The following is a 14,506-nucleotide window of genomic DNA, read 5'->3' as shown; positions in this document are numbered from 1 at the left end:
TGGAAGCCAAGGAGAAGCACTTCAACATTCTGAAATACAAGGAAGACATCACAGAAGGCCAGGAAAGATGTATGGGACATCTAAAATCCAAGGGACTGGGAGGGACTCTATTTCCCACCAGTGAGGTGGATATTTAGGGAAAGATTGTGGGACTGGGAGAACCATGGTCCTAAGAGAAGTCTGGCCACTTTGTTTTGTTTATGAATCCCACATGTGATCCCGGTTAAACCTAGCCCCTTATTTTCTGTTTATTTTAAACATTGCAAGCCTTACATCTTGGCTTTGAGTTGCCTCTTGAACTCAGGATTGTGAAAAAACATATTACAGTCTGAGGACTACCAACATATTTCTTTTGAAACAGTTTTATATACTATACTCGATTTCCTATGGTGACAATGATGTATGCTAATCCTATAAGTGTTTCCATACCTGTATGAATTTTCCAGGAAAGTAACACTATTATTTTCTTGTAGGTAACAGTAGATGATTTTGATCTAATCTGCTGGGACCTACATCGTGCTATGACTATTCGTGAGAAATACATTCGATTGTCCTTCCAAAGATTTTCCAGCACTGTCTCTGAGTTTCTCCAAAGTAAAGAAGGCAAGTTCTCGAACGAAGCAGAATTCCAGCCAAGTAAGCCCTGTTAATTTAGCAAACTTCCTTGTGACTCACTTTAAAGAGACTTGGTGCTTTTTCTTAACTTTGACTATAGAAAGTTTGATTTGATCTTTTGTCACAAATATTGTAGTAGATGGTTGACATTTTATTAATGAGATATTGTTATTTCAAGTGTCATGTACATACTATAGCTTAATCATGTTGCAGTGTTGGCTGCAAAATATATTTGTTTGTTTATATATGCAATATTGTGCAGCAGCTGTAACTTAGAGCACAACTAAATTAATATATTTATGTATTTTTGTCAGAGGGCAGAATTCATTAACCTCCATCATGGGGTGTTTGTTATACAGTACTTATCATTGACTGACACAGAATCACTTGACACACAAGATACCCTTTGCACCGATAAAAAACATCTTATCTCTGATTGACTTCTGCTTGATTCTTTTTACCTGTCAAAAGTATGCCTAAAAAGAAAGTACATGTTATGCCTCTCGATTCGATCCATGGTGTGGCATTAGTTGAACAATGTACTGCCCATGCTCAAGGTTGTGCCCAATCCAAGTGCTTTGTGATGTGTGAGGATTTGTTAAACCTCAATTGCACTTCTGAACGCTTCACTAGCATGGCGCTGGATTGACAAATGGATATGGTATGGCTCTTCAAAGGAGGAGCAGTGGTGAGAGCTGGGTTGAAATACCACATGGTCCTACAGTTTTATGGAATTTGCCTTGACTAGTATGATAGGTTAGAAAGCAACTAGTGTCACGGCTTGGATGGCTAGGGGTAAAAGTTGACAGAAGGCTATAACAGTTCCTGTTTCCAGTTATTTGCCACATTTGCAATTCTCTTGCCATCCATTACAGGTTTCATTTATTTTGAATGTTTTTTATTGTACTAAGTATAGTCCTTTACTTTTGTCCCCAATTGCCTTGTTTATTGTCTTTTATTATTTTATGTTTTGTGATTTATTTTGGTGCTTTGGTAAAGTCAGTGCTAAAACTGCAAACAATAGCAACGGGAACTGACATGTTCTACGATTCTTAATATTATAATGTTGTCATAGGCAATACAGTACACTGGTCGTCTGTATAAAGTGCAGAGTTTGGTAGTCCTTCACAACCAACGCTGCCTTTTCCCTCTATTTTTGGCTATAAACCTTTTTTTTACTTTAATTTATATTAACTTTTTCTTGAACATCAACAAAAACAATGACATTTTACCAAGCCTTATGTTCCATTTTCAGCCATTCCCTCTCCTATAAACTTACACTATACAGAACATATATTTTAGGATGCATGCATGATCAAATTTGGATGATGACACATTCAGGAACACGCAGTGTGAAATACATGAGACTCTCTCTGCATTGGGACCGATGGCTGAACCGAGAATACACATTAAACCAGCCTTGCAACCATTCCCATTATGGGGTGGGGGGAGAAAGGCGGGTGAGACTTTTCCCAAATGGGGACAGCAGAGCTACAGCCCAATGTTATCTTAAGTGCTGGTCTTAATCGCTCACTAATGTATAACCTTGGTTTACTACTACCCCATTTCAAAATGAACAATCCCCATTCTATGTGAATAGCTTCCACACCGTCATACATCATTGCAGTGAGCTTCTCTAGGATGAAAATATCCCACAATGTATTCTTCCAATCTGCTTTTGAAGGGGCAGATTTAATTTTCCATCTCTGTGCTATTGCCACCCTCCCAGCTCTTAACATAGCATCCCACATTCTCGGAGGTCGGGCTTCCTCCCTAGTGCCCCCCGCCAGTCCCCCCCCCCTGAACACCGAAAAGCAATTGCAATGCTTCAAGGTTCAGAGATATTCCCACAATCTCCTTCATCCAGTTAAGGACCTCAGCCAAAAACACCTGGATCTTAGGACAAGTCCACCATAGGTGATATGATGTACTGTACTCGCCACATTCCCTGGGTCAGAGGGAGAAAAACTCTGGAGAACATTTTCGAAGGTTTGTGGGGGGATAAGTGCCAGCCGTGTACAATTTTTTAAAATGATGTTCCATTGTAGAAGTGAAAAGGTTTCTGTGAAACATAATCTCATAGACTTTTCCCCATGTATCTTCAGATATGTCTAATCCAGTTTGTGTAGCCCAATATTGTTTAAAGTTTTGTCTCCCTGAAACATCTGCTGTCACCATTGTACATCCTGGATACAATCCCTTTTCTGGAGGTGGCATCGTTAATAGTTTGTTCGAAGCCAGTTAATGGCCATGAACTTTTGGGGAGCACTCTGGGTTGTGCACATATGCACTTTAACCGCAAATATTCAAATACACTGCATACATCACCCCCTAGCATTTCTTTCACCGTCTCATAGTCCTTAAATTGGCCCTCCTTAAAGAGTTGCCCCACCCTCTTTAGGCCTCTATCAGACCATAGTTGTGTGTGATTGAATCCCTTTTTGCCCCGATCCAGTGGTGTTCCCCACAACAAGCTCAGAGGGGATGTCCAGGTAGAGAGCCGTTCATTGGGACCATTCTTTTTCCATAATATCCATAGTACCCCAGACGATGGGTGATTCCTAACACTTGCTGGGATTGATTTAGTAGGGGGCCATAGCAGATCTCTAACTTTCTTAGGATGGGTGTACGAGTCTTCCAAATACGTCCAATACATGCCCATGTCATGCCTCATGTGTTCAAACAAGATTTGCAATTGGGCAGCCTTATAATAGAGTTATAAATCTGGGAGTCCAAACCCTCCAAAGTCTCTGGGTAGGGCCAGGGTGGTTCTTATGACGCTGGGTCTTTTCCCTTGCTAAATACATTTGGATATCATAGAATTAGGTTTTCTAAAGAAAATAACTGGGAGTGGTGATGGGATGGTGGTAAACAGGAATAGTAAGTGCAGAAGGACAGTCATTTAATCGGTCATCCTACCATACCACGAGCGGATCTGAGGCCCAACGGGTGAGGTCAGATGTAAGTTTGTCAGTTGCAGGAGTATAATTGATGTCAATCAACTGACTCAGATCTCTGGGTAGTCGTATCCCCAGGTAGGTTATTTCTTTAAGTTCAATTCTCATCCCTCCCAGTGTGCCCAAGTCCTCCATGGGTGAATGATCCAACTGTAATGGCATGACATTGGATTTCAATGCATTTATTTTTAGGCCTGAGAAAGCCCAAAGGAAGCTATCTGATCTAGAAGTCTCGGAAGGCATTGGGGTACATCAATTACTTACCATAAAATGTCATCTGTAAATAGGGACAATTTAAAATCAACTTTGCTGCATTTTATCCCTGTAATGTCAGGATTTTCTCTAATTGCTATTGCCAGGGGTTCCATATTAAGCGCATATAAGAGCGGGGAGAAGGGGCAGCCCTGTCTAGTACCTCTGGTTAGATGGAAGGGGTTTGAGATTATACCATTCCCTAGTACTTTGGCCGTCGGATCTCTATGAAGTGCTGAGATCCACCACCGAAAGTTGGGGGCGAAGCCCATTTTCTCCAGTACTTTCCCCATGTTTGTCATTCAACCCGGTCGAAAGTCTTTTCCGAGTCAATGGAAACCAGGTATCTGTCCAGCTTCTGCTCTTGTGCAGTGTGCATTAAGTCGATTGTTTTTCTGATGTTATCAGCGCCCTGCTGCCCGGGGATAAATCATACCTGATCACCACGGATTAATGTTGGCATTTGTTTTTCTTGTCTTTTACCCTGCACTTTCGCAAAAGTCTTTACGTCTGTGTTTAACAAGGAGATTGGGCGGTATGATTGGTAATGTGTCGGGTCTCTTCCTTCTTTTGGTATCACTACTATTAAGGCTCCACTAGGGAGTCGGGTAGGACTCCTGTTTCTAACACAAGGTTAAACATTCTGGCCATGAACTATCAGGTCCCAACACCGCTCTCCTGCAGGAGCAGATGAATTGCCCACCTATTCCCTCAAACCAGTATATCCAACAATCAACTGAACAATTATTGAACTGACCAGAATGGGGGAAAAGGGGATTTGGAGAAAATAACAAACGGTCAGGATAACACTGGAGTCCTCAACTGCTTGGCACCTTAGAACTCTGGATGCTTGTTAGGGAGAATTCTCTGTATGGGCTAATTTCCCAAACCTAGTGAGTCCCCCAGCAGCTTTGCTGGATTTTTGGGTTTTATTTTTTCTCCTGCTAAGAGTGAGATTATTTTTCTCCCACTCTTAGGCATGATTTGAGAATGTCCTTTGACTTTGTAATGTGTTTTATGGGCTATGGGGTCTTTTACTCCATAGGGCTTCATGTGTTTTTGGGATGTGTGTTACACAGCACCCTCAGTGCAGAATCACAGGGGTGTCATAGTGACCCCCAAACATAGACTCCATACCCTGGGACTGACTACTGTCTCCCAGGGCATGTAAAGTCACTATTGACTTTACTAGTCTTAAATTGTGAACAGAACCAGTAGAAACCATCATATTGTGGAAGTACTGGTAGGGGTAATTAGATTGCCCCTGGGTCTGTTTTTCGAGGGGGCACTGTACAGTCCCCCCTCCTCGAGTTTCTGGCAGGTGGCAGTGGTTACCACGCGAAATATTCCACCGGAATATTTCCTATGGGATTTTCCCATTCATTTTAAGCGCACCACTTTGGTGTTAAAGATACCGCCGGGTTATTTATTTAATATTTATTCCCCGGTTGGGTCTTTTTGCCAGGACTCGGTTTTAAAATGGCGTGTGTGTTCGCCTCTGTAACTCCAACCCAAGTCGAGCCCTTTGTTCCACTTTTGGCGGGCTTCTGCACAGAAGCCTCCAAACGTGGTGCCACTCTGTCTGGGTCTACAGGATGTGTGGGAGGGGGAAATAGGCACCCTGGACTGAGTTTCCTCGGCAACTGAAGTCGCACTCTTGTGTGATTGGCCCAGTGGTGAGACGCCCGGCTCACCACTTAGCATGTTTGAGTGACAGCTAGGACTGGTGAATGGGGGTTTTCTGCATAAAAGCAGGGCTTTGGGGACTGGAACTTCGGAAGTCGCCACAGGACCTAAAGAATCCGAAGAGGGAGAAGCTGAGCCGATCTGCAACGACGACACCACCGGTAGAGCCCTGCTGAACCGACTCACCACTTCCCAACAACAGAGAAGATCTTCTTCCTGGAGAGTCTTCTTCCTTCGAACTGGTGGGGTTAACCAGTTCGCCCTCTTTTCGCCTTCCTGGATCGTCTCGTGGTCGAATCGCCATGCCAAGCACCCCGGCAGCCGGATAGCCACGCTTCACCAATACCGCGAATAAATCGGTAGTACCTTTTAACGGGAAAACTCTGCGGCTGGTTTCTTCCCTGGCAGTGCAACGACTCCAGCTTTCCTCCACGTCGGGATCTTCTCTTCCCCTGGACGAAGCACTGACTTGCACCGGATGCCAGGAACAACTGCCCCCACTGGAGCTTTCTCACCATTTCAGGTACTGTGTCCCGCCAGGTCTCCCTTGCAACAGACTGTTCAAGGTGTCCCGTAAATCCTTGACTCTCTATCCTGGGGTGACCTGGGACCTGTTAACTAACTTTTCTGAACTGATCCAACTCCTTTTTGAACTATCTGCAAATACTTTTAAAGTGTACTTCAACTGTGTGATCTTGGGCACATTCCGCCTTGCTCTCTCCAAGAGTGGGCCTGGCCTATGAACTTTTTGCTCTAAAGTAGACTCTGCCTTTCTTGACTTGCTGTGGGTCTTTTAAAAGTGTTGGTATTGTGTGCTTTCCTAATTCTGCCTTTTCCCTCCCTTTTTAAATAATTATTGGAGTGCCAACTTGGTTAAGCGCTCACCCCTGTATTGATAATAAGTGGTGTTCTTTTCCTAAGACTTGTCGAATAATTAATCAGGGAGGTGTATATATTTCTAGTGACTGTGTTTGAACTTGCTTGACATATTAGTGCCAGTGTATTTTTACAAGTGTGTTTTTAAATAAATAATTATATACTTTTATACCCACGCTCTGGTCAGTGTTTGCTTGTGCTACTGTATTTTTGTACCTAATGTGTATACTCTATATACTGCCTAACTCTTCTTGAGGGAAGTCTGACTGCTCAGCCACAGCTACCAGGTAAATCTGGGTGGTACAGATTGCTACCAAATGAATGGGTTTACTGCCAACACCTGTAGTCTTAAACTTTTTGCAGTGGTCCCTAAGGGAACTGCACAGGTTTCTGCCTAACAGTGGAGATCCCATCCCTGCCACCGTCGGGAGTCGGCGGTCCAGCAGTGGTGGACACCCCAACAACTGGAGTCCAGCAGATGGAGGATGTGCAGGCATCGGACAGGGCACATGGACAGCAGCAACAGCAGCAGGCTCTAGGTGGGAGCAATGATGTCTAGGGGCCATCGACATCAGAGGGGCAGGCATCGGCCAGAGGGCAGAAGAACCCTGGAATGGGTGTGTCTTCCGTGTGGCTGCGGTTGGGCCAGCGCATAGATGCGGAACGGCGGCGGGCAGAAGAGGCGCAGCTCACCATGGTCAGGGCGGAGTTCTCCATGCGTCGGGCATTGAGGCAGGCAGAGTGCCTCGAGGCAACTCGTAGGGAGTTGGAACAGGCCATGAGTGCATCCCTGCGAGACCTCGGGGCCAGGGCAGAGGCCCGCCTCTGCGACATCGACATGGAGTTCGATGATGCCCTGGCCCGGGACATCACAGAGTGAGCCGCAGGACTTGCCCGTCACCATTGCATATAGTTAGATAGTGTTAGGTTTCCTTTGTTCTTCTTTTCATTTGGAGTTAATGGACATTGCTCCACTTCGTGTGTGTATAGTTCTTTCTTCCTAGGACATTTTTGTAGGTTTCCTTTTGTTTGTGGATCATGGACCATTTGGACTTACATTGTATATAGTTGCAGACTTGTACATACTTTCTTTTTCTATATTCCCATGGATCAATGTTTTTTTTAAAATTTGGATTATGTTTTTATTATGGACATTGGCAATGGACCACTTTTTTATTGTACGTGATTTTTCTATTTTTCAATTTCCAGTTTACTATTCCTCAAAGTCAGTTCTTTATGTTTTTAATACATCTTTTATTACTTCAGAATTGGTGTTGTGTTCTGTAATTGGTTTTGTGCATGTCTCATTGAACATTTCCTCAGTCACGTGTTGCCACTGTGTGGCTACGTTGTGTATATCTGCATGGGCATGGTGCTTCATTTCATCTATCATAGCATGGGTAATTTGGGAGTGGGTACTGTGGATGGTTGCATGCTTGGATTGGGGGGCAAGGGGGCTTAGGGTTGGCTTTCGGGACATGGGTCTGTTTTGTTAGGACATGTTGTTTGTTGGGACATAAGTCTGGGCCTGAGGCTCACTGCTGGGGGTGGGGGTGCTCGGGGACATGAGTCGGGGCCTGCTGGCAGGTGCCCATCACTGCTAGGGGGTGGGGGTGCAGGGGGACATGAGTCAGGGCCTACTGGCAGGTGCCCATCATGCTGGGGGGTGGGGGTGCAGGGGGACATGAGTCGGGGCCTGCTGGCAGGAGCCCATCACTGCTGGGGGGTGGGTGTGCTGGGGGACATGAGTCTGGGCCTGCTGGCAGGTGCCCATCACTGCTGGGGGTTGGGGGTGCTGGGGGAAATGAGTCGGGGCCTGCTGGCAGGTGCCCATCACTGCTGGGGGGTAGAGGTGCTGGGGGACATGAGTCGGGGCCTGCTGGCAGGTGCCCATCACTGCTGGGGGGGTGGGGGTGCTGGGGGACATGGGTTGGTGATCACTAGTGGAAGGTGACATGTGGGCTGGCTGGGGGGCGTGCCCATGGTGGATGGGCTGCGTGCGGGACATGACCAGGGGTGCAGGGTAGTCCCCTGTGGTGTGGGTTGCCTGCAGGGGCCGTCGAGGGGGTAGAGGGCACACCTGGGAGGACACACACTGCCAGTTCACGTGTGGGACTCGCCGCGCACCCCACTGGATACACGTACCCGCTCTGACAGCGAAATCGCGTGTGAAACTTCCCGTGCACCCCTACAATACACGTACCTCGCTCACACAGGGCCGATCGCGTGTGAAACTTCCTGCGAACCCCAGTAATACACATACCCCGCTCGCACAGGGCCATTCGCGTGTGAAACTTCCCACGCATCCCAGTAATACTCGTACCCCGCTCGCACAGGCCCAATCGTGTGTTAAACTTCCCGCACACCCCCGAAATGCACGTACCCCGCTCGCACAGGCCCAATCGCATGTGAAACTTTGCGCGCACCCCAGTAACACACGTACCCCGCTCGCACAGGGCCATTCGCATGTGAAACTTCCCACGAACCCCAGTAATACACGTACCCCGCTCGCACAGGCCCAATCGCGTGTGAAACTTTGCGCGCACCCCAGTAATACACGTACCCCGCTCGCACAGGGCCATTCGCGTGTGAAATGTCCCGCGAACCCCAGTAATACACGTACCCCGCTCACGCAGGCACAATCGCGTGTGAAACTTCCCGCGAACCCCAGTAATACACGTACCCCGCTTGCACAGGCCCAATCGCGTGTGGAACTTCCCGCGCACCCCCGAAAAGCACGTACCCCACTCGCACAGGGCCGATCGCATTTGAAACTTCCCGCGCACCCAAGTAATACACGTACCCCGCTCACACAGGGCCATTCACGTGTGAAACTTCCCGCGTACCCCAGTAATACACGTACACTGCTCGCACAGGGCCAATCGCATGTAAAACTTCCCACGCACCCCCGAAATGCACGTACCCAGCTCGCACAGGCCCATTCGTGTGTGAAACTTTGAGCGCATCACAGTGATACACATACCCCGCTCGCACAGGGCCATTCGCGTGTGAAACTTCCTACGAACCCCAGTAATACACATACCCCGCTCGCACAGGGCCATTCGCGTGTGAAACTTCCCACGCATCCCAGTAATAAACGTACCCCGCTCGCACAGGCCCAATCGCGTGTTAAACTTCCCGCACACCCCCGAAATGCACGTACCCCACTCGCACAGGCCCAATCGCATGTGAAACTTTGCGCGCACCCCAGTAACACACGTACCCCGCTCGCACAGGCCCAATCGCGTGTGAAACCTTGCGCGCACCCCAGTAATACACGTACCCCGCTCGCACAGGGCCATTCGCGTGTGAAACGTCCTGCGAACCCCAGTAATACACGTACCCCGCTCACGAAGGCCCAATCGCGTGTGAAACTTCCCGCTAACCCCAGTAATACACGTACCCCGCTTGCACAGGCCCAATCGCGTGTGAAACTTCCCGCGCACCCCCGAAATGCACGTACCCCACTCGCACAGGGCCGATCGCGTTTGAAACTTCCCGCGCACCCAAGTAATACACGTACCCCGCTCACACAGGGCCATTCACGTGTGAAACTTCCCGCGTACCCCAGTAATACACGTACCCCGCTCGCACAGGCCCAATCGTGTGTAAAACTTCCCATGCACCCCCGAAATGCACGTATCCAGCTCGCACAGGCCCAGTCGTGTGTGAAACTTTGAGCGCACCACAGTAATACACGTACCCCGCTCGCACAGGGCCATTCGCGTGTGAAACTTCCCGCGCACTCTAGTAATACACGTACCCCGCTCGCACAGGGCCATTCGCGTGTGAAACTTCCCACGCATCCCAGTAATACACGTACCCCGCTCGCACAGGCCCAATCGCGTGTTAAACTTCCCGCACACCCCCGAAATGCACGTACCCCGCTCGCACAGGCCCAATCGCATGTGAAACTTTGCGCGCACCCCAGTAACACACGTACCCCGCTCGCACAGGGCCATTCGCGTGTGAAACTTCCCACGAACCCCAGTAATACACGTACCCCGCTTGCACAGGCCCAATCGCGTGTGAAACTTTGCGCGCACCCCAGTAATACACGTACCCCGCTCGCACAGGGCCATTCGCGTGTGAAACGTCCCGCGAACCCCAGTAATACACGTACCCCGCTCACGAAGGCCCAATCGCGTGTGAAACTTCCCGCGCACCCCCGAAATGCACGTACCCCACTCGCACAGGGCCGATCGCGTTTGAAACTTCCCGCGCACCCAAGTAATACACGTACCCCGCTCACACAGGGCCATTCACGTGTGAAACTTCCAGCGTACCCCAGTAATACACGTACCCCGCTCGCACAGGCCCAATCGTGTGTAAAACTTCCCACGCACCCCCGAAAGGCACGTACCCAGCTCGCACAGGCCCAGTCGTGTGTGAAACTTTGAGCGCACCACAGTAATACACGTACCCCGCTCGCACAGGGCCATTCGCGTGTGAAACTTCCTGCGCACTCTAGTAATACACGTACCCCGCTCGCACAGGGCCATTCGCATGTGAAACTTCCCGCACACCCCAGTATTACACGTAACCCGCTCGCACAGGCCCAATCGCGTGTGAAACTTTGCACGCACCGCAGTGATACACGTACCCCGCTCACACAGGGCCATTTGCGTGTGAAACTTCCCACGCATCCCAGTAATACACGTACCCCACTCCCACAGGCCCAATCGCGTGTGAAACTTCCCGCGAACCCCAGTAATACACGTACGCCGCTCGCACAAGCCCAATCGCGTGTGAAACTTCCCATGCACCCCAGTAATACATGTACCCCGCTCGCACAGGGCCATTCGCGTGTGAAACTTCCCGCGCACCCCAGTAATACACGTAACCCGCTCGCACAGGCCCAATCGCGTGTGAAACTTCCCGCGCACCCCAGTAATACACGTACCCCGCTCCCACAGGCCCAATCGCGTTGTCATAGGCAATACAGTACACTGGTCGTCTGTATAAAGTGCAGAGTTTGGTAGTCCTTCACAACCAACGCTGCCTTTTCCCTCTATTTTTGGCTATAAACCTTTATTTTACTTTAATTTATATTAACTTTTTCTTGAACATCAACAAAAACAATGACATTTTACCAAGCCTTATGTTCCATTTTCAGCCATTCCCTCTCCTATAAACTTACACTATACAGAACATATATTTTAGGATGCATGCATGATCAAATTTGGATGATGACACATTCAGGAACACGCAGTGTGAAATACATGAGACTCTCTCTGCATTGGGACCGATGGCTGAACCGAGTATACACATTAAACCAGCCTTGCAACCATTCCCATTATGGGGTGGGGGGAGAAAGGCGGGTGAGACTTTTCCCAAATGGGGACAGCAGAGCTACAGCCCAATGTTATCTTAAGTGCTGGTCTTAATCGCTCACTAATGTATAACCTTGGTTTACTACTACCCCATTTCAAAATGAACAATCCCCATTCTATGTGAATAGCTTCCACACCGTCATACATCATTGCAGTGAGCTTCTCTAGGATGAAAATATCCCACAATGTATTCTTCCAATCTGCTTTTGAAGGGGCGGATTTAATTTTCCATCTCTGTGCTATTGCCACCCTCCCAGCTCTTAACATAGCATCCCACATTCTCGGAGGTCGGGCTTCCTCCCTAGTGCCCCCCGCCAGTCCCCCCCCCCTGAACACCGAAAAGCAATTGCAATGCTTCAAGGTTCAGAGATATTCCCACAATCTCCTTCATCCAGTTAAGGACCTCAGCCAAAAACACCTGGATCTTAGGACAAGTCCACCATAGGTGATATGATGTACTGTACTCGCCACATTCCCTGGGTCAGAGGGAGAAAAACTCTGGAGAACATTTTCGAAGGTTTGTGGGGGGATAAGTGCCAGCCGTGTACAATTTTTTAAAATGATGTTCCATTGTAGAAGTGAAAAGGTTTCTGTGAAACATAATCTCATAGACTTTTCCCCATGTATCTTCAGATATGTCTAATCCAGTTTGTGTAGCCCAATATTGTTTAAAGTTTTGTCTCCCTGAAACATCTGCTGTCACCATTGTACATCCTGGATACAATCCCTTTTCTGGAGGTGGCATCGTTAATAGTTTGTTCGAAGCCAGTTAATGGCCATGAACTTTTGGGGAGCACTCTGGGTTGTGCACATATTCACTTTAACCGCAAATATTCAAATACACTGCATACATCACCCCCTAGCATTTCTTTCACGTCTCATAGTCCTTAAATTGGCCCTCCTTAAAGAGTTGCCCCACCCTCTTCAGGCCTCTATCAGACCATAGTTGTGTGTGATTGAATCCCTTTTTGCCCCGATCCAGTGGTGTTCCCCACAACAAGCTCAGAGGGGATGTCCAGGTAGAGAGCCGTTCATTGGGACCATTCTTTTTCCATAATATCCATAGTACCCCAGACGATGGGTGATTCCTAACACTTGCTGGGATTGATTTAGTAGGGGGCCATAGCAGATCTCTAACTTTCTTAGGATGGGTGTACGAGTCTTCCAAATACGTCCAATACATGCCCATGTCATGCCTCATGTGTTCAAACAAGATTTGCAATTGGGCAGCCTTATAATAGAGTTATAAATCTGGGAGTCCAAACCCTCCAAAGTCTCTGGGTAGGGCCAGGGTGGTTCTTATGACGCTGGGTCTTTTCCCTTGCTAAATACATTTGGATATCATAGAATTAGGTTTTCTAAAGAAAATAACTGGGAGTGGTGATGGGATGGTGGTAAACAGGAATAGTAAGTGCAGAAGGACAGTCATTTAATCGGTCATCCTACCATACCACGAGCGGATCTGAGGCCCAACGGGTGAGGTCAGATGTAAGTTTGTCAGTTGCAGGAGTATAATTGATGTCAATCAACTGACTCAGATCTCTGGGTAGTCGTATCCCCAGGTAGGTTATTTCTTTAAGTTCAATTCTCATCCCTCCCAGTGTGCCCAAGTCCTCCATGGGTGAATGATCCAACTGTAATGGCATGACATTGGATTTCAATGCATTTATTTTTAGGCCTGAGAAAGCCCAAAGGAAGCTATCTGATCTAGAAGTCTCGGAAGGCATTGGGGTACATCAATTACTTACCATAAAATGTCATCTGTAAATAGGGACAATTTAAAATCAACTTTGCTGTATTTTATCCCTGTAATGTCAGGATTTTCTCTAATTGCTATTGCCAGGGGTTCCATATTAAGCGCATATAAGAGCGGGGAGAAGGGGCAGCCCTGTCTAGTACCTCTGGTTAGATGGAAGGGGTTTGAGATTATACCATTCCCTAGTACTTTGGCCGTCGGATCTCTATGAAGTGCTGAGATCCACCACCGAAAGTTGGGGGCGAAGCCCATTTTCTCCAGTACTTTCCCCATGTTTGTCATTCAACCCGGTCGAAAGTCTTTTCCGAGTCAATGGAAACCAGGTATCTGTCCAGCTTCTGCTCTTGTGCAGTGTGCATTAAGTCGATTGTTTTTCTGATGTTATCAGCGCCCTGCTGCCCGGGGATAAATCATACCTGATCACCACGGATTAATGTTGGCATTTGTTTTTCTTGTCTTTTACCCTGCACTTTCGCAAAAGTCTTTACGTCTGTGTTTAACAAGGAGATTGGGCGGTATGATTGGTAATGTGTCGGGTCTCTTCCTTCTTTTGGTATCACTACTATTAAGGCTCCACTAGGGAGTCGGGTAGGACTCCTGTTTCTAACACAAGGTTAAACATTCTGGCCATGAACTATCAGGTCCCAACACCGCTCTCCTGCAGGAGCAGATGAATTGCCCACCTATTCCCTCAAACCAGTATATCCAACAATCAACTGAACAATTATTGAACTGACCAGAATGGGGGAAAAGGGGATTTGGAGAAAATAACAAACGGTCAGGATAACACTGGAGTCCTCAACTGCTTGGCACCTTAGAACTCTGGATGCTTGTTAGGGAGAATTCTCTGTATGGGCTAATTTCCCAAACCTAGTGAGTCCCCCAGCAGCTTTGCTGGATTTTTGGGTTTTATTTTTTCTCCTGCTAAGAGTGAGATTATTTTTCTCCCACTCTTAGGCATGATTTGAGAATGTCCTTTGACTTTGTAATGTGTTTTATGGGCTATGGGGTCTTTTACTCCATAGGGCTTC

At 47.7% G+C, this 14,506-nt stretch overlaps 1 protein-coding gene across 1 annotated transcript in view; it reads left to right on the top strand.

Moving 5' to 3' along the window:
- The first annotated feature begins 478 nt into the window (after positions 1–478).
- LOC138520949 (AMP deaminase 1-like) overlaps positions 479–14,506 on the top strand; it is a 2,571,753-nt gene continuing 2,557,725 nt past the window's right edge. Inside the window, exon 1 of the mRNA XM_069633401.1 lies at positions 479–636. Within this exon, the coding sequence (XP_069489502.1) occupies positions 522–636 (115 nt within the window). The 5' untranslated portion in view covers positions 479–521. The remainder of the gene's footprint in view (positions 637–14,506) is intronic.

This window comes from Ambystoma mexicanum, chromosome 13, assembly GCF_040938575.1.
Source record: "Ambystoma mexicanum isolate Mex_15411 chromosome 13, UKY_AmexF1_1, whole genome shotgun sequence".
Lineage (NCBI taxonomy): Eukaryota > Metazoa > Chordata > Amphibia > Caudata > Ambystomatidae > Ambystoma > Ambystoma mexicanum.
Note: the sequence above shows the minus strand (reverse complement) of the source record. Positions and strands in the feature narration are given on the sequence as shown.